The sequence below is a fragment of the Mauremys mutica genome, unplaced genomic scaffold, assembly GCF_020497125.1.
Source record: "Mauremys mutica isolate MM-2020 ecotype Southern unplaced genomic scaffold, ASM2049712v1 Super-Scaffold_277, whole genome shotgun sequence".
In the NCBI taxonomy this organism is placed as follows: domain Eukaryota; kingdom Metazoa; phylum Chordata; order Testudines; family Geoemydidae; genus Mauremys; species Mauremys mutica.
In genome coordinates, this window is record NW_025423355.1 from 93754 (window position 1) to 112500 (window position 18747).

The following is an 18747-nucleotide window of genomic DNA, read 5'->3' on the forward strand; positions in this document are numbered from 1 at the left end:
ACGCATCGTTCTGATCCGCGGGGGTCCTGACCCCTGGAACGCTGAGATGCGCGGGGTTCACCCCCCCCCAAACATCGAGATCAGGGTGGGGGAGACAACGGAGGGAATCTCCCCCCCACCCCACCCCACCCCCGCCATCCTGGACGGTGACAGGCATTGGGCCGATGATTAATTCTTCCTCCTTCTCTGTACTGCGACAGGGCCTGCACTGGGCCCAGTCTTGGACCAGGGCCCGACCGCGCCTGGCGCTGTACGAATCCAGAACACAGAGATGCTCCCTGTCCCCCCCCACCCCGGTCTAACAGTCGGACAAGAGGCAGAAAGAAACAATGAGACAACATTTTTACCCCACTGTCCAGTTTTTCTGTAGGGCCAGGTTTTTGGGGGGGGGGTCGCTGATCCTGAGGCTGGCAGGGCATCTCCGTAGCCCATGAGGGTGGAGGGGGGAGAGATATGGAATCCTGGGGGGGGGGGGGTGTAAGGATGCTGTTTCGGGGGAGAGTCTCAAATGGGGAGGTGCGCAGATGAAGGGGGGGGGTGTGTGGGTCCCTGGCACACCGGGTGGGTGGGGGGGGATGTCTACATTTTGAGGGGATGCAGGAGGGGCCGGGACAGGGCAGTGTACTGGAGGGATTACATGGAGGGGGGGGCTGTCGGGGCTTGGGGGGGGGATGCATGGGACCCTGGCTGCAGCATTGCGGGGGTGCATGGGTTCCTGGGTGGAGTAGTGGGGATTGCACAGGGACCCTGGCTGCAGCAGTGGGGGGGGGGGTGCATGGGACCCTGGCTGCAGCAGTGGGGGGGGGGGGTGAATGGGAGAGGGCCGCAGAAAGGGTTAAACCATTCAGCGCCTGCCTCTCTCTGGGGCTATTTTGGTTTCTCCCGAAAGGGGAGGGGCGTGTCTCAGCCTGGAGGGACTTTGGCTCCCCCCCCCCATCCATTCCAGTCTTGGTTCATCCTGGACCAGCCCATTGTGTCTTAATGGAGGGGGAGCTCTATATTTTTTTTTGAGGGGGGGGCTTGTTCTCCCCATCCTGAGCAGTGCCCCTCCCCGCTTTTTGGCCTGTCTCTATTCCATTAATGGTCGGTCTGTTCCCCCCATTTTGAAAGGATTTGAACCGATTTTTCAAGCACTTCCCCTTTTCCAGAATGGTAGCGCCCGCCTGCCTTGTCTTACCCTTGCCATTGGAAGGCACCATTATGCGAAACGGGGGGGCAGACAAATTGTGGGGGGGGGGATTTTTGCAGCGTTGAAGGCGCTAGGTACCTGGCGGGGAGGGGGCGGGGGCTCCCCAGCCAAGCTCTGCACGAGGGCGGGGTGTGTGTGCGTTAAACCTTGAGCTATTGGGAGGATCTTGAAGGTGTGCGCCCCCCCCCCGGGTAGGAATGGTACGGCCCGCCCTGTGCCCCTCCCTCCCTCCCTGGGGCTGCTTGGAACGTTCGGAGAACGGAGGAGGGGGGGGGACAGGCAGGGGGAGTGGGAGGAGTGGGGGGGACAGGCAGGGGGAGGCGGGGGAGGGAGGAGGGGGGGGGACAGGCAGGGGGAGTGGGGGAGGGAGGAGGGGGGGGGACAGGCAGGGGGAGTGGGGGAGGGAGGAGTAGGGGGGGACAGGCAGGGGGAGGTGGGGGAGGGAGGAGTGGGGGGGACAGGCAGGGGGAGTGGGGGAGGGAGGAGTGGGGGGGACAGGCAGGAGGAGGGAGGGAGGAGTGAGGGAGGGAGGAGTGGGGAGGGCAGTGGGGTGAGGGAAGAGAGGGGACAGGCGGGGGGAGGGAGGGAGGAGTGGGGAGGGCAGTGGGGTGAGGGAAGAGAGGGGACAGGCAGGGAGAGGGAGGGAGGAGTGGGGAGGGCAGTGGGGTGAGGGAAGAGAGGGGACAGGCGGGGGGAGGGAGGGAGGAGTGGGGAGGGCAGTGGGGTGAGGGAAGAGAGGGGACAGGCAGGGGGAGGGAGGGAGGAGTGGGGAGGGCAGTGGGGTGAGGGAAGAGAGGGGACAGGCGGGGGGAGGGAGGGAGGAGTGGGGGGGGACAGGCAGGGGGAGGTGGGGGAGGGAAGAGGGGGGGACAGGCGGGAGGAGTGGAGAGGGCAGTGGGGTGAGGGAAGAGAGGGGACAGGCAGGGAGAGGGAGGGAGGAGTGGGAGAAGGCAGAGAAGGGGGTGGAGGAGAGGGAAGTGGGGGGGGCAGGCAGGAAAGGGAAGAGTGGGGGGGGACAGGAGGAGCGAGGGGGAGGAGCAGGGGAGGGAAACGGGACTCGGTGACCCCCCCCCAGGTCCCCTCCAGCCCCATGTTCCCGTCCAGCCCCCAGGCCCCTCTCCCGGCCCGGCGTGCGGCCCCACCTGCTCTCTGGGTCTGCGCCAACCCCCTGGCCGGGGGGAGGGTGTCAAGTGTCCCCGGCTGGGGGGGCCTGTGGATATGTCCCCAAATGCCCCTCCGGGTCACTTACCCACCCCCCTCCTAGCAGCTCTCTGTCCCCTGGGGCCACACACACACACCCCGCTCTAACCACCAGCCCCCACTCCCCTCCCAGAGCCAGCGAGAGAACCCAGGAGTCCTGGCTCCCAGCCCCACCCCGCTCTAACCACCAGCCCCCACTCCCCTCCCAGAGCCAGCGAGAGAACCCAGGAGTCCTGGCTCCCAGCCCCACCTTGCTCTAACCCACCAGCCCCCACTCCCCTCCCAGAGCCAGCGAGAGAACCCAGGAGTCCTGGCTCCCAGCCCCCCCTCCTCTAACCACAAGCCGGTATTTTTCTAACACAAGCAGTATCGCACCATCACAAGGCGTCTCTATTTTGGACTTTGCTATGATGAATAAAGATGAATTAATCTCTGGACTGGAAACTGGCGGTTGCCTAGGGACCAGTGTTTGTGACCTGGTTACATTCGATATGGGCAAACAGATGACGCTCCTCATCAGTAAGATAGACACTTAGTGCTGCTAATTTCCCAAAGCGGAGGAAAATTCTGAGCTGGGAGGAAAAACGTAGACAGAAAAATGTGATTGAGAATTGGGAGTTCTTTAAAAATCCACAAAAGCTGCAAGCAAGAGGCAGAAATAAATTTGGCTAAATGCCCATCCTGGGTCAGTGACAAAGGCAGCCGTTAGAAATAAACAAAAGCAGTGTACATATGGGGGAAAAAAGGGGGGGAAATAGGTTGCAATCAATTAGAAGTTATGATGTGTAGAAAATTGATAAGGGAAGCTAAAGATAGAGAAAAAGATGCCAAGACGGTGGAAGCGGCCAATAAACGTTGGTGTTCTGTGTTTGGGAAGAAGTAGGATGATGTATCAGTGTCACATGAGGCTGATGAGGTACTTTCTGGCCTGTTAGTAACCAAGGAAGTTATTTGATGTTAAACATCATCCACCCGGGATCAACATTTTTAAATCAGCAGGCCGGGATAACTGGTATCCAAGAGTTTTCAGCGAGTTGGCCGAGGGAGGTATCTGGCTCGCCGATGTTAATACATAATAAATCTTGCAAGGCCGGGGAAATGCCAGGAGAGGGCTGTTGTCGTGCCGAAAGTGTCAGTGACTGTTATGAATAGCGCGCCTGGGACACAGCTGAAGGGTTCCCCGGCAGACAGACCTTGCCCCCGGTGGAAACATGCTCGAACTGGGGGGGGTCCCAAGCGGGGTCCTGCAGGGATCTGGGCCCAACGCCGTGCAGAGTTTTCCTCGATGGGTCTGGACGGCTGCGTGATGCTGCTGCGGGTGGGAGATTGGCAGAGCAGGAAATCGAGAGGGGGCCAGGGCCGGCCTGCAGAGCGACTTGGGGAGCCAGGTGTACAAAATGTGTCTTTAATCCAGCCAGATTCATACCTCTAGGAACAAGAGGGGTAACTTGACCCCTTAAACTCCGCTCCAAAGCCTGACCCCTCTCACCCTCCCTTACCTTCATCCTAACCCTTATCTCTGATTTCATCTTAACCCTACCCTTCAATTTTACCCTAACCCTTATCTCTAATTTAATGGTAACCCTTATCTCTGATTTCACCCTAATCCTTATTATCTCAAATTTCACCTTAGCTTTCCATTTCACCCTAACCTTCAGTTTCACCTTAACCCTTATCTCTGATTTCACCTTAACCCTTATCTCTGATTTCACCTTAACTCTTATCTCTGATTTCATCTTAACCCTAACCTTCAATTTTACCTTAACCCTTATCTCTGATTTCACCTTAACTCTTATCTCTGATTTCATCTTAACCCTAACCTTCAATTTTACCTTAACCCTTATCTCTGATTTCACCTTAACTCTTATCTCTGATTTCACCCTACCCTTCAGTTTTACCCTAACCCTTATCTCTAATTTCATGGTAACCCTTATCTCTGATTTCACCCTAATCTTTATTATCTCAAATTTCACCTTAACTTTCCATTTCACCCTAACCTTTAGTTTCACCTTAACCCTTATCTCTGATTTCACCTTAACCCTTATCTCTGATTTCACCTTAACTCTTATCTCTGATTTCATCTTAACCCTAACCTTCAATTTTACCTTAACTCTTATCTCTGATTTCACCCTACCCTTCAGTTTTACCCTAACCCTTATCTCTAATTTCATGGTAACCCTTATTTCTGATTTCACCCTAATCTTTATTATCTCAAATTTCACCTTAACTTTCCATTTCACCCTAACCTTTAGTTTCACCTTAACCCTTATCTCTGATTTCACCTTAACCCTTATCTCTGATTTCACCTTAACTCTTATCTCTGATTTCATCTTAACCCTAACCTTCAATTTTACCTTAACCCTTATCTCTGATTTCACCCTAACGTTCAGTTTCACCCTAACCCTTTTCTCTGATTTCACCCTAACGTTCAGTTTCACCCTAACCCTTATCTCTAATTTCACCTTAAACCTTATCTCTGATTTCACCCTACCCTTCAATTTCACCTTAACCCTTATGTCACGTTATTAACTTACCAAGATCCTGTAGTGGCACCAAATCTTGTATAAAGGGGGTCGAATGAGGTGTCTAAGACCAGTTATGGGTTGCTGGTTGTAATTACGCTGTCTATAGGCGTGTATCAGTTTTGTAGTTGAAGTTATGAATATTGGCTCTGTGCTGTCTGCATTTCAAACTTACGCTCTGCTTCTCGGTGACACCCCCTCAGCTTTGCCTAGCCTGCTTGATGGCCCATTAAGGGCCATCAGCTACACAATTGACCCGAAACGTGCCCATGTGACTCCAGACTCCATTTTGCTGTAATTTTCCACAGTTAAGAACAAAAGGGTCTTCTTACACCTGGAAAAGGCTGATGCCTCAGCTCCAGCTTATCTTCAGATCTGCTTCTTACCTCTGGGGGGGGGCTTTGTTCAGAGCTTCACTTTGTAGCAAAGGACCTAATGACCCATCCCAGCTGGGGATGTTCCAGAGATTTGATTTGAACCTGCAGTTTATTCCATCGCTGCTACAAGCCTGAACCAAGAACTTTGCCGTTCCTGGATGTGATTGATTCCATTGAACCAGTTCTAGGTCTCATCTCTACCTTTATCCTTTTGTGAATAAACCTTTAGATTTGAGATGCTAAAGGATTGGCAACAGCGTGATTTGTGGGTAAGATCTGATCTGTATATTGACCTGGGTCTGGGGCTTGGTCCTTTGGGATCGAGGGAACCTTTTTTCTTTTACTGGGGCCTTGGTTTTCATAACCTTTCGTTCCCCATAACGAGCGGCACCGGTGGGGATACTGGGAAACGGGAGTGTCTGAGGAAATTGCTTGTGTGACTTGTGGTTAGCCAGTGGGGTGAGACCAAAGTCCTCTTTGGCTGGCTGGTTTGGTTTGCCTCAGAGGTGGAGAAACCCCAGTTCCCTTGGGCTGGGACTGCCCTGCTTTAAGCAATTTGTCCTGATTTGGCACTCTCAGCTGGGTACTGCCAGAACCAGCATCGTTACCTTAGCTCTAATTTCACCCTAACTTTCCATTTCACCTTAACCCTTATCGCTAATTTCACCTTAACCCTTATCGCTAATTTCACCCTAACAATTATTATCGCTAATTTCACCCGAACCCTTATCTCTGATTTCACCTGAACTTTCAATTTCACCCTAACCCTTATCTCTGATTTCACCCTAACAATTATTATATCTAATTTCACCTTAACTTTTAATTCCACCTTAACCCTTATCTCTGATATCACCCTAATCCTAATCTTCAATTTCACCCAAACCCTTATCTTTAATTTCACCCGAACTTTCAATTTCACCCGAACTTTTAATTCCACCTTAACCCTTATCTCTGATTTCACCTGAACTTTCAATTTCACCCTAACCCTTATCTCTGATTTCACCCTAACAATTATTATATCTAATTTCACCTTAACTTTTAATTCCACCTTAACCCTTATCTCTGATATCACCCTAATCCTAATCTTCAATTTCACCCAAACCCTTATCTCTAATTTCACCCGAACTTTCAATTTCACCCTAACCCTTATCTCTGATTTCACCCTAATCCTAATCTTCAATTTCACCCAAACCCTTATCTCTAATTTCACCCAAACTTTCAATTTCACCCGAACTTTTAATTCCACCTTAACCCTTATCTCTGATTTCACTCTAACAATTATTATATCTAATTTCACCTTAACTTTTAATTCCACCTTAACCCTTATCTCTGATATCACCCTAATCCTAATCTTAAATTTCACCCGAATTCTTCTCTCTAATTTCACCCGAACTTTCAATTTCACCCGAACTTTTAATTCCACCTTAACCCTTATCTCTGATTTCACTCTAACAATTATTATATCTAATTTCACCTTAACTTTTAATTCCACCTTAACCCTTATCTCTGATATCACCCTAATCCTAATCTTCAATTTCACCCGAATTCTTCTCTCTAATTTCACCTGAACTTTCAATTTCACCCAAACCCTTATCTCTGATATCACCCTAATCCTAATCTTCAATTTCACCCGAATTCTTCTCTCTAATTTCACCTGAACTTTCAATTTCACCTTAACTCTTCTCTCTAATTTCACCTTAACCCTATCTCTCTGATTGTCACCCTACCTCTAGGGAACAGCTGCAATGGAGCCGATGTTGGACCCCGGGCTGGAGCCGATGTCGGACCCCGGACTAGAGCCTCCTCTAAGCCAGGAGAGCTTCTTTGATTTATGGAACATGATGTAAGGATCGGGGGGACCCCCTCGCTTCCTGCCCCCTCCACCCAGATGATTAGCCCCCGCCAGGTTTCACCCGCCCCTTCCCTAGCATGTCCTAAACTACCCCCCAACACCCCTTGTAATGTAGGGGTGCAGAGCTGGGTTTAGCTTGCACGGTGCATTGCGGGGAGCGGGGGGCCGCCGGGACTTGCCACCTCCTTCATCTGCACCGTTCCTGTCTCTTTCAACAGGGAGCTTCGAACCCGAAAGGATTCCACCACACAGGATTGCCAGGGGCTGGCTGTAAGTGCAGAGGGCCGGTGGGGAATAGAACCCAGGAGTCCTGCCTCTCAGCCAAGTCCGTCCCCCCCCCACTTGGCCACACTCCCCTCCCAGAGCCGGGGAGAGAACCCAGGAGTCCTGGCTCCCAGCCCCCGTGCTCTAACCCACCAGCCCCCACTCCCCTACCAGAGCCAGGGAGAGAACCCAGAAGTCCTGGCTCCCAGCCCCCCTGCTCTAACCCACCAGCCCCCACTCCCCTCCCAGAGCCGGGGAGAGAACCCAGGCGTCCTGGCTCCCAGCCCCCCCTGCTCTAACCCACCAGCCCCCACTCCCCTCCCAGAGCCGGGGAGAGAACCCAGGAGTCCTGGCTCCCAGCCCCCCCTGCTCTGACCCACCAGCCCCCACTCCCCTCCCAGAGCTGCGGAGAGAACCCAGGAGTCCAGGCTCCCAGCCCCCCCGCCTGCTCTAACCCACCAGCCCCCACTCCCCTCCCAGAGCCGGGGAGAGAACCCAGGAGTCCTGGCTCCCAGCCCCCCCTGCTCCAACCCACCAGCCCCCACTCCCCACCCAGAGCTGGGAAGAGAACCCAGGAGTCCGGACCCCCCTGCTCCAACCCACCAGCCCCCACTACCCTCCCAGAGCTGGGGAGGGAACCCAGGAGTCCTGGCTCCCTGCCCCCCCTGCTCTAACCCACCAGCCCCCACTCCCCTCCCAGAGCCGGGGAGAGAACCCAGGAGTCCTGGCTCCCAGCCCCCCCTGCTCTAACCCACCAGCCCCCACTACCCTCCCAGAGCTGGGGAGGGAACCCAGGAGTCCTGGCTCCCTGCCCCCCCTGCTCTAACCCACCAGCCCCCACTCCCCTACCAGAGCCAGGGTGAGAACCCAGAAGTCCTGGCTCCCAGCCCCCCTGCTCTAACCCACCAGCCCCCACTCCCCTCCCAGAGCCGGGGAGAGAACCCAGGCGTCCTGGCTCCCAGCCCCCCCTGCTCTAACCCACCAGCCCCCACTACCCTCCCAGAGCTGGGGAGGGAACCCAGGAGTCCTGGCTCCCTGTCCCCCCTGCTCTAACCCACCAGCCCCCACTCCCCTCCCAGAGCTGCGGAGAGAACCCAGGAGTCCTGGGTCCCAGCCCCCCCTGCTCTAACCCACCAGCCCCCACTCCCCTCCCAGAGCTGGGAAGAGAACCCAGGAGTCCTGGCTCCCAGCCCCCCCCTGCTCTGACCCATCAGCCCCCACTCCCCTCCCAGAGCCAGGGAGAGAACCCAGGAGTCCTGGCTCCCAGCCCCCCCTGCTCTGACCCACCAGTCCCCACTCCCCTCCCAGAGCCGGGGAGAGAACCCAGGAGTCCGGGCTCCCAGCCCGCCCTGCTCTAACCCAGCAGGGTGGACTCGGGGGGCTGGATCCGCGGTGGAAGGCAGGGTTGGGTGGGGGGGGGATTCTGGGGTGGGGCTGAGGTCGGTAGGGGGAGCCTGGGCAGCGGCATTAACCCTTCGCTCGCCGTGTCTCCCCCCGCCAGAGCCTGCCGGACCCAGATCTGAGCCTGGCCCTGGGCCTGTCTGACTCGGCAGACCCCTCCCTCCTGCTGCCGCAGGCCGGGGGCAGCGACGGGGGCTGGGGGCTCCCCGACCCGGCCCCGGAGCCGCCCCCCACCTCTGCCACCGTCCCCTCCACCGAGGACTACGCCGGGGAGCACGGATTCGAGCTGGCCTTCCAGCAGTCGGGGACCGCCAAGTCCGTCACCTGCACCGTACGGACCGGGGGGGGGGGGGGGGGGTTCAGGGAAGACCGGGGCAAGCAACCCCACTGAGCCCCCACCCCGCTCCCTGCCCCACAGCGCCCCCTAGCGCCGCCCTGGGGCCAGCCCCCTGCCAGGGGAGAGCGCCCCCTGCTGCCCCCGCCCCGCTCCCTGCCCCACAGCGCCCCCTAGCTCCGCCCTGGGGCCAGCCCCCTGCCAGGGGAGAGCACCCCCTGCTGAGCCCCCGCCCTGCTCCCTGCCCCACAGCGCCCCCTAGCGCCGCCCTGGGGCCAGCCCCCTGCCAGGAGAGAGCGCCCCCTGCTGCCCCCGCCCCGCTCCCTGCCCCACAGCGCCCCCTAGCGCCGCCCTGGGGCCAGCCCCCTGCCAGGAGAGAGCGCCCCCTGCTGCCCCCGCCCCGCTCCCTGCCCCACACCCCCCCTAGCGCCGCCCGGGGGCCAGCCCCGCCTGCCAGGGGAGAGCGCCCCCTGCTGCCGCCGCCCCGCTCCCTGCCCCACACCCCCCCTAGCGCCGCCCGGGGGCCAGCCCCGCCTGCCAGGGGATAGCACCCCCTGCTGAGCCCCCTGCCCCGCTCCCTGCCCCACAGCGCCCCCTAGCGCTACCCTGCGGCCAGCCCCACCTGCCAGGGGAGAGCGCCCCCTGCTGCCCCTTCCCTGCTCCCTGCCCCACAGCGCCCCCTAGCGCCACCCTGGGGCCAGCCCCGCCTGCCAGGGGAGAGCGCCCCCTGCTGACCCCCGTCTCCGTTCCCCCGCAGTACTCCCCGGAGCTGAACAAGCTGTACTGCCAGCTGGCGAAGACCTGCCCCGTGCAGATCCGGACGGCCAGCCAGCCCCCGGCCGGCGCCGTCATCCGGGCCACGGCCGTCTACAAGAAATCGGAGCACGTGGCCGAGGTGGTGCGACGCTGCCCCCACCACGAACGCTGCGAGGAGTACCGCGACGGTGAGGGGCACGGCTCGCGGGGGGGGATGACGACCTGGGGAACTCCCTGCTGCAGGGGAAACCCAGCTGGAGGGATCTTGGGATGGGGCCGAGGGGGGCGGAGCTCTGATGTGCCGGAGAAGAAGGCTGGATGGCGGGGCGGGGCGGCGGGGGGGGGGACGTGGGGCCCAGAGGTGTCTCCCCTTGAGCTGCCCCCTCGTCTCCCGTGACAGGGTTCGCCCCGGCCCGCCACCTGATCCGGATCGAAGGGAACCAGCAGGCGCATTACTACGACGACGAACACACCAAGCGCCAGAGTGTCACGGTGCCCTATGAGACGCCCCAGGTACCGGGATATGGGGCCTGTCCCCTCTAGGGGGCGCCGGCTCCCATCTGCCACCAGGGCGGGGCCTGGCTGGCTCAGGGGGGGGCGGGGAATGGGGCAGGGGCCCGTCCCCTCTGGGGGGCGCCGGCTCCCATCTGCCACCAGGGCGGGGACTGGCTGGCTCAGGGGGGGCGGGGAATGGGGCAGGGGCCCGTCCCCTCTAGGGGGCGCTGGGATCGTTGTAATTCCCTCTCTGCCCTGCAGGTGGGGTCAGACTGCACCACCGTGCTGTATAACTTCATGTGTAACAGTTCGTGCATGGGGGGCATGAACCGGCGTCCCATCCTGGCCATCATCACTCTGGAGGGCAGGCAGTAAGTGTCGTCGTCCCCACACACACAGCCCTCCCCGGGCCCCCTGCCTTGTAGCCCCCTGCCGGGGCCGAAGCTGCCACCCCCCGCAACCTGTGCACCCCCAATCAGCCGTGAGGCGTTGGGGAGCGGTGGGGTTGGGAGCCAGGACTCCTGGGTTCTCTCCCCGGCTCTGGGAGGGGAGTGGGGGCTGGTGGGTCAGAGCAAGTGGGGCTGGAAGCCAGGACTCCTGGGTTCTCTCCCTGGCTCTGAGGGGGTGAGTGGGGGCTGGTGGGTTAGAACAGGGGGGGCTGGGAGCCAGGACTCCTGGGTTCTATCCGCGGCTCCAGGAGGGGAGTGAGAATGGGGGGAGGGTTGAGGGCTGGGAGCCAGGATTCCTGGGTTCTATCCCCGGCTCCAAGAGGGGAGTGAGAATGGGGGGAGGGTTAGGGGGCTGGGAGCCAGGACTCCTGGGTTCTGTCCCCAGCTCCACGAGGGGAGTGAGAATGGGGGGGAGGGTTGGGGGGCTGGGAGCCAGGACTCCGGGGTTCTGTCCCCGGCTCCAGGAGGGGAGTGAGATTCGGGGGAGGGTTAGGGGGCTGGGAGCCAGGACTCCTGGGTTCTGTCCCCGGCTCCACGAGGGGAGTGAGAATGGGGGGAGGGTTGGGGGGCTGGGAGCCAGGACTCCTGGGTTCTCTCCCTGGCTCCAGGAGGGGAGTGAGATTGGGGGGAGGGTTTAGGGCTGGGAGCCAGGATTCCTGGGTTCTATCCCCGGCTCCAAGAGGGGAGTGAGAATGGGGGGAGGGTTAGGGGGCTGGGAGCCAGGACTCCTGGGTTCTGTCCCCGGCTCCACGAGGGGAGTGAGAATGGGGGGAGGGTTGGGGGGCTGGGAGCCAGGACTCCTGGGTTCTCTCCCTGGCTCCAGGAGGGGAGTGAGATTGGGGGGAGGGTTTAGGGCTGGGAGCCAGGATTCCTGGGTTCTATCCCCGGCTCCAGGAGGGGAGTGAGAATGGGGGGAGGGTTAGGGGGCTGGGAGCCAGGACTCCTGGGTTCTGTCCCCGGCTCCACGAGGGGAGTGAGAATGGGGGGAGGGTTGGGGGGCTGGGAGCCAGGACTCCTGGGTTCTCTCCCTGGCTCCAGGAGGGGAGTGAGAACGGGGGGAGGGTTGGGGGGTTGGGAGCCAGGACTCCTGGGTTCTGTCCCCGGCTCCAGGAGGGGAGTGAGATTGGGGGGAGGGTTTAGGGCTGGGAGCCAGGATTCCTGGGTTCTATCCCCGGCTCCACAAGGGGAGTGAGAATGGGGGGAGGGTTGGGGGGCTGGGAGCCAGGACTCCTGGGTTCCTGTCCGTGTCTAACGCCCGTTCTCTGCCCTCCCGGCGCAGCGGGCAGCTCCTGGGCCGCCGATGCTTCGAGGTTCGAGTCTGCGCCTGCCCCGGACGGGACCGCAGGACGGAGGAGGAGAATTCCTGCAAGAAATTGCCCGGCAGGGTCCTGAGTGGGGCCGGGGCGCACAAAGGGGTCAGGGCCAAGAGAGGTGAGTGCGGCGGCGGGCCCAGGGACTGAGAGGCGCTGGGGGGCGGGGATCTGAGCCGGCAGGCGAAAGGGGAAGAGTGGGGTATGAGGGGGCGGGGCGAAAGGCGAGTGTGAGGGGGAGGAGCCAAGAGCGAGGAGAAGGGGGCGTGGCTTCTGAGGGGGCGGGGCCCATAGGGGCTGACCCACGTGGGAGTCGAGGTCCGTAACTCGGCGTCTGCTAGACGTCGAAGCTGAAATCGACCCAACTTGATTGGCCAGTTGGATTGGCCCTGCCCTTCCCCGCCCCCCCCCACTCTTGGCTCCGCCCCACGCAGGAGTCCTGCCCTCCAGAACGCCCCATGCTCTCCTTGTCCAGTTTCCAGCCTTTTATTCGGACGTGACTGAATCAGGATCGACTGGATCCGAGCGCGCCAGCTTGCTGATTTGAACACCAAGTTCTTCTTTGTACTTGCGACCGTATTCCTCCAATCAGGTCCCTTCGCTCTTCTTAGCCAATCAGCAAGCTGCTTAATTAACTGAGACCCACGTGGAGATCTAATGAAGAGTTGTATAGAGCACGTTTCAATCGGGGCGTGAACTGAGGTGCTAATACACGCAGTCTGACGAGCATCCGTGATCAGCAATTCCACCTGGGAATAATAGAAATTACACCGGGATGTCTTATTCCATTTACAGATAATCATCAGTGATCCATTCTTCCATCAGTCAGATCCATTGATCACACGTGTCTTACAACCATCAGTGATCCATTGTTCCATTGGTTGGATCCAATGATCACACATCTCCTACAACCATCAATGATCCATTCTTCCATTGATTGGATCCATTGATCACACATCTCCTACAACCATCAATGATCCATTCTTCCATTGATTAGATCCATTGATCACACATCTCCTACAACCATCAATGATCCATTCTTCCATTGATTAGATCCATTGATCATACTTCTCCTACAACCATCAATGATACATTCTTCCATTGATTAGATCCATTGATCATACTTCTCCTACAACCATCAATGGTCCATTCTTCCATTGATTAGATCAATTGATCACACATCTCCTACAACCATCAATGATCTATTCTTCCATTGGTTGGATCCAATGATCACACTTCTCTTACAACCATCAGTGATCCATTCTTCCATTGATTAGATCCATTGATCATACTTCTCCTACAACCATCAATGGTCCTTTCTTCTGGGTTGGAAGGGACCTCAGGAGGTATCTAGTCCAACCCCCTGCTCAAAGCAGGACCAATCCCAACTAAATAATCACTTCTCATAACCATCAATGATCCATTCTTCCATTGGTCGGATCCATTAATCACATGTCTATTACAACCATCAGTGATCCATTCTTCCATCGGTCGGATCCATTAATCACACTTCTCTTACAACCATCAATGATCCATTTTTCCATCAGTCAGATCCATTGATCACACTTAGAATCATAGAAGATCAGGGTTGGAAGGGACCTCAGGAGGTATCTAGTTCAACCCCCTGCTCAAAGCAGGCCCTACCCCAACTAAATAATCACTTCTCTTACAACCATCAAAGGTCCATTCTTCCGTCTTTCTAATCTATTTATAGGCTGGGAAGGATTAAATTTTAATAGGGAAATATCCGTAAACGTCCCTTCACCTCACCCATGCAAATCAATGGCCAATTATTTCCGTGAATGGTAGAAATTGACAGTCAGGCAAACTGAAGTCAATATTCTTCAATCAACCATGAATAAATTCTCCAGCCGGACGGATGCTCTTGCGATCTGTTGAGAGTAGGATTGAGGATATTTACCTGGTAATATTTTTGACCGGTGCTGAGGACAATTTGGGGCTTTCGCGGTTATAAAGCTTGAACATTTTATTCCCCAGAATGGGGCAGGGTGACTTTCCCAGGGAGCAATGGGTTTGACATATATTTCCCCCACCCCCAGCTTTCCAGGCTACCATGGAAACAGCTGAGAACCCCAAGAAGCTGGTGGTGTCCTCCGAGAAAGAGGTCTTCCTCCTCGAGGTGAGTCCTGGTGCGAAAATTGGGGGTTCAGGACTCCTGGGTTCTCTTCCCGGCTCTGGGAGGGGAGTGGGGGCTGGTGGGTTAGAGCAGGGAGGGCTGGGAGCCAGGACTCCGGGGTTCTCTCCACGGTGCCAGGAGGAGAAGGGGGGCTGGTGGGTTGGAGTTGTGGGGGCTGGGAGCTAGGACTCCTGGGTTCTTTCCCCGGCTCTGGCAGGGGAGTGGGGGCTGGTGGGTTGGAGTAGGGTGGGGCTGGGAGCCAGGACTCCTGGGTTCTCTCCACGGTGCCAGGAGGAGAAGGGGGGCTGGTGGGTTGGAGTGGGGGGGCGGGGCTGGGAGCCAGGACTCCTGGGCTCTTTCCCCGGCTCTGGCAGGGGAGTGGGGTCCATCTGTCCTCTGTGCAATTTGAGTGGATCTAATATTGGAGGGAGCAGGAGGGGGGTTGGCCTGTCCTGGGAGGGGGTCGGGGAGTCTGACTCCCCCCCCCCACACCTCTTTCTCTCCCCCCCCCCCCCCACACACCAGGTTCACGGGCGCAAACGATACATGATGCTGAAGGAAATCAACGACGCCCTGGAGATGGCGGCCGCCAAGCAGCAGGGGGAGCCGGAGAGTCACCGCAATGCCACGCCCTCGAGGTGGAAAGGGGGCGGGGCCCTGGGCTGGGAAAGGGGGCGGGGCCGGCCTGCATCCTGGGGGCGGGGGGCCTGGCTGCACCACAGGAAGCTCCTCCCTCTGATGAAAGGAGGCGGGGCCTAGCTCAAAGGGGAAAAGGAGGGAGGGGGGCTCCCCGCCCCATGGGAGGCTCCCCCGCCCTTCATGGAAAGAGGGTGGAGTCTGGCTTGACCCCTAAGGTGGGGGCCCCACTGGAAAAGGGGCCGGGTCCAGTTGCACCCTTGGGTGTGGGACCCTGCAGGGTTCTCTCCCCGGCTCTGGGAGGGGAGTGGGGGCCGGTGGGTTAGAGCAGGGGGGGCTGGGAGCCAGGACTCCTGGGTTCTCTCCCCGGCTCTGGGAGGGGAGTGGGGGCTGGTGGGTTAGAGGCAGGGGTGGGTGGGAGCCAGGACTCCTGGGTTCTCTCCCCGGCTCTGGGAGGGGAGTGGGGGCTGGTGGGTTAGAGCAGGGGTGGGTGGGAGCCAGGACTCCTGGGTTCTCTCCCCGGCTCTGGGAGGGGAGGGGGGGCTGATGGCTTAGAGCAGGGGGGGCTGGGGGCCAGGACTCCTGGGTTCTCTCCCCGGCTCTGGGAGGGGAGGGGGGGGGGCTGATGGCTTAGAGCAGGGGGGGCTGGGGGCCAGGACTCCTGGGTTCTCTCCCTAGTGCTGAGTCTCTTCCTCCTCTCCCCCGGGGCAGGTTGCTGAAGACCCGGAAGGAGTCGGCGGACGGGATGCTGCCTCGGAGCGGAAAGAAACTGCTGGTGAAGGAGGAGGATTCGGAATAATTCCCCCCCCCTCCAGCCCCCCCCCTCCCCGCCTCCTCCTCTCTTGCACTCAGCTAATTTTCACTGCCAGCTTTTTACAGAGCTCTAGTTTTCTATGAAATCTCCTCTCTCCCCGGGGGCAGCAGGGGCAGCCCTACGGTTCCTCCCCTCAGCACTGGGGCTCCCCCCCCCCCCACACGTCTCAGGACGGAGGGGGGGTGGGGGAAGATTGCTCCCATCCTGCTGAGGACCCCGCCCCCTTCTGGGACCCCCGCCCCCTGGTCCCGCGACCCCGCCCCGCTCTGTACACCCACCCCTTCCCGCCGATTTTTATATCAACTTTTTATACAATAAATCCAGCTGATTCTTAGCCGCCGCCTCCCCTTCCGTGGGTGTGGGGGGGGGGATCAAGGGCCGGTTGGCTGCGGGGGCTGCGTTAATTAACAGGGCACCCACAGAATGGGCCCAAAATCAGCTGGGGAGGGGGACTCGGCTTTGAGCGGATGTGGTGCCACTTGGGATCCGGTCTGAGACCCCGTCGGGATTAGCTGTCGGTGCCCTGGAAGGAAACCCAGGGGGTGGGGACCCACGGATGGAGGGGAGGGGTCGCCAACCCCCCCCCAGCTTGGTGATTCGACACGTAGACAAGAATCCGGCGCGCAGGAGCAGGGAGGTTGATTTGACCTCCGGATTCGGCCCCGGCTGGAGGCCAGTTCTGCTGTCGACCAATCAAGAAAAGGGTGATTTTAAAAAACAAAGACCGGGGGATGCCTCCGGTAGAGGAGATGGATGCAGCATTTTGATAACAGGGACCCACAGGGCTCGGAGAGGCCACAAAAGTCACCCAGGCTCGATGCCGGGTTTGTTGCGTCTCATCCAACCAAGACAGACGACCGTCCAGCTGCCTTTTGAAACCCTCCAGCAAAGATGCCTCCCTCAACGTAACCATCTCATGGAAATGTCCCAAGACCTGGTAGCAGTTGTGGAAGCCAGTAAATAATTAACAAGGTTTTGAAGAGATCTTAATGAATGTTAGTTAGCAAGAGTCAGGCCAAGTACCCGGACGTCTGGTGAAACGAATCAGAGAAGATCCGGGTTGGAAGGGACCTCAGGAGGTATCTAGCCCCACCCCCTGCTCAAAGCAGGACCAATCCCCAACTAAATCATCCCAGCCACAGCAAGGGGGGTCCGTCCTGAGGCCGGTTTTGTTCAACATTGTTAATGATCTGGAGGATGGGATTAATTGCCCCCTCAGCAAGTTCGCGGCTGACACGAAGCTGGGGGCAGAGGTGGATACGCTGGAGGGTCGGGATAGGGTCCAGAGGGACCTGGACAAATTGGAGGATTGGGCCAGAAGAAACCTGATGAGGTTCAACAAGGACCAGGCAGAGCCCTGCACTTAGGACGGGAGAATCCCAGGCACGGACACAGGCTGGGGACCGACTGGCTAAGCGGCCGTTCTGCAGAAAAGGACCCGGGGGTTACAGCGGACGAGACGCTGGATATGAGTCAGCAGGGCGCCCTTGTTGCCAAGAAGGCCAACGGCATATTGGGCTGTATAAGTAGGGGCATCGCCAGCAGATCGAGGGACGTGATCATTCCCCTCTATTCGGCACTGGTGAGGCCACATCTGGAGTACTGGGTCCAGTTTTGGTCCCACCGCTACAGAAGGGATGTGGACAAATTGGAGAGAGTCCAGCGGAGGGCAACGAAAATGATGAGGGGGCTGGAGCACATGATTTATGAGGAGAGGCTGAGGGAACTGGGGTTATTTAGTCTGCAGAAGAGAAGAGTGAGGGGGGATTTGATAGCTGCTTTCAACTACCTGAAGGGGGTTGCAAAGAGGATGGAGCTCGGCTGGTCTCAGTGGTGGCAGATGACAGAACAAGGAGCAATGGTCTCAGGTTGCAGTGGGGGAGGTTTAGGTTGGATATTCAGAAACACTATTTCCCTAGGAGGGTGGTGAAGCCCTGGAATGGGTTCCCTAGGGAGGTGGTGGAATCTCCTTCCTTAGAGGTTTTTAAGCTCAGGCTTGACAAAGCCCTGGCTGGGATGATTTAGTTGGGGATGGGTCCTGCTTTGAGCAGGGGGTTGGACCAGACACCTCCTGATTCCATGAAACCATCCAGAAGGGCTTGGGATGACTTTTTTGGGTCCGGAAAGTGGAAGGAGAATAAACAAGGAGGGACGAAGGGAGCGCCCGGAAACCCGCCCTCGCAGGGAAGGCTTCGTCCGCAGTGGCGGAGCGAGGAGGAGAAGCCTGTTCCCTTGCCGGGGCGCTCGGCGATACATTGGGCCTCCCGGGGGGGGTGGGGGTGGGAGCAAAAACAGGAGGGTTTTTTTGTGAACAAGTTGGTCAAACCCGTGGTTGACGTCTCCTGCCTCGGGTTGGGCCAACGCGAGGTTGACTTGTCTGGGTTGACGTGTCCTGCCTCAGCTCCTGCCCCCCGATTCTCCTCATCTTCCCCACCACCTGCGGCTGGCCCCCGGGTGTCCTCGTCTGAGGGGGGGGTGTCCGTTAAGGCGGGGACCCTGGCTCCCCCCTTCCTGCCTCCCCGGAGCCCGCCAGCAGGAGGCCAGATGCAGCAGGGATGGGCTCTGGCGGGAAGGGCCAGGATATGGGGGGGGGCAGGGGCTGGGATGGGGGGGTGGCGGGAGCCCACCTGTTTCCCGTGCACCCCCCCCCCACACACACACATATTCCTTGTTTTCTATCCCCTGTCATTCCCCCATCTGCCACAGGGGGGCAGGCGTGCACTGCCACTCCCCCCCCCCCCGCCCATTCAACACGGACCTGGCTTCATGAATGGGTACTGGGGAGGGGGGGAGGAAATGTGGGGGGGTTGGACCTGCCACTGTGTAGCATCCTCTTCAAAGCAGGGACAGCTCCCCCCACCCCCCCGCAGCCTGTGTGTGGGAGGGGGCATGTTCTCAAGGCCCTGAGGGGGGGAGGGCTGGGGCAGGGAGGGGGCAGCCTTCTGAACCCTCCCCCCCTTCAGAGCAGGGACACCCCCCCCATCTGGAAGTACAGGCTTAATGAGCTTGTC

General features: G+C 58.7%; 1 protein-coding gene across 2 annotated transcripts; it reads left to right on the forward strand.

The window, feature by feature from the left end:
• The first annotated feature begins 2947 nt into the window (after window positions 1-2947).
• TP53 (tumor protein p53) lies at window positions 2948-16070 on the forward strand. 2 transcript variants are annotated; one of them, XM_045001504.1, is made up of 11 exons: window positions 2948-3305; window positions 7022-7131; window positions 7359-7410; window positions 8906-9136; window positions 9897-10083; window positions 10296-10408; window positions 10652-10761; window positions 12119-12270; window positions 14210-14289; window positions 14812-14924; window positions 15634-16070. In XM_045001504.1, exons 2-11 carry the CDS (start codon window positions 7034-7036, stop codon window positions 15719-15721), a joined length of 1224 nt encoding a protein of 407 aa, XP_044857439.1. In that variant the 5' UTR covers window positions 2948-3305; window positions 7022-7033; the 3' UTR covers window positions 15722-16070. The 2 variants fall into 2 exon arrangements, with proteins under 2 accessions (XP_044857439.1, XP_044857438.1); XM_045001503.1 differs by lacking the exon at window positions 2948-3305 and adding an exon at window positions 5336-5557.
• The last annotated feature ends 2677 nt before the right edge of the window (window positions 16071-18747 follow it).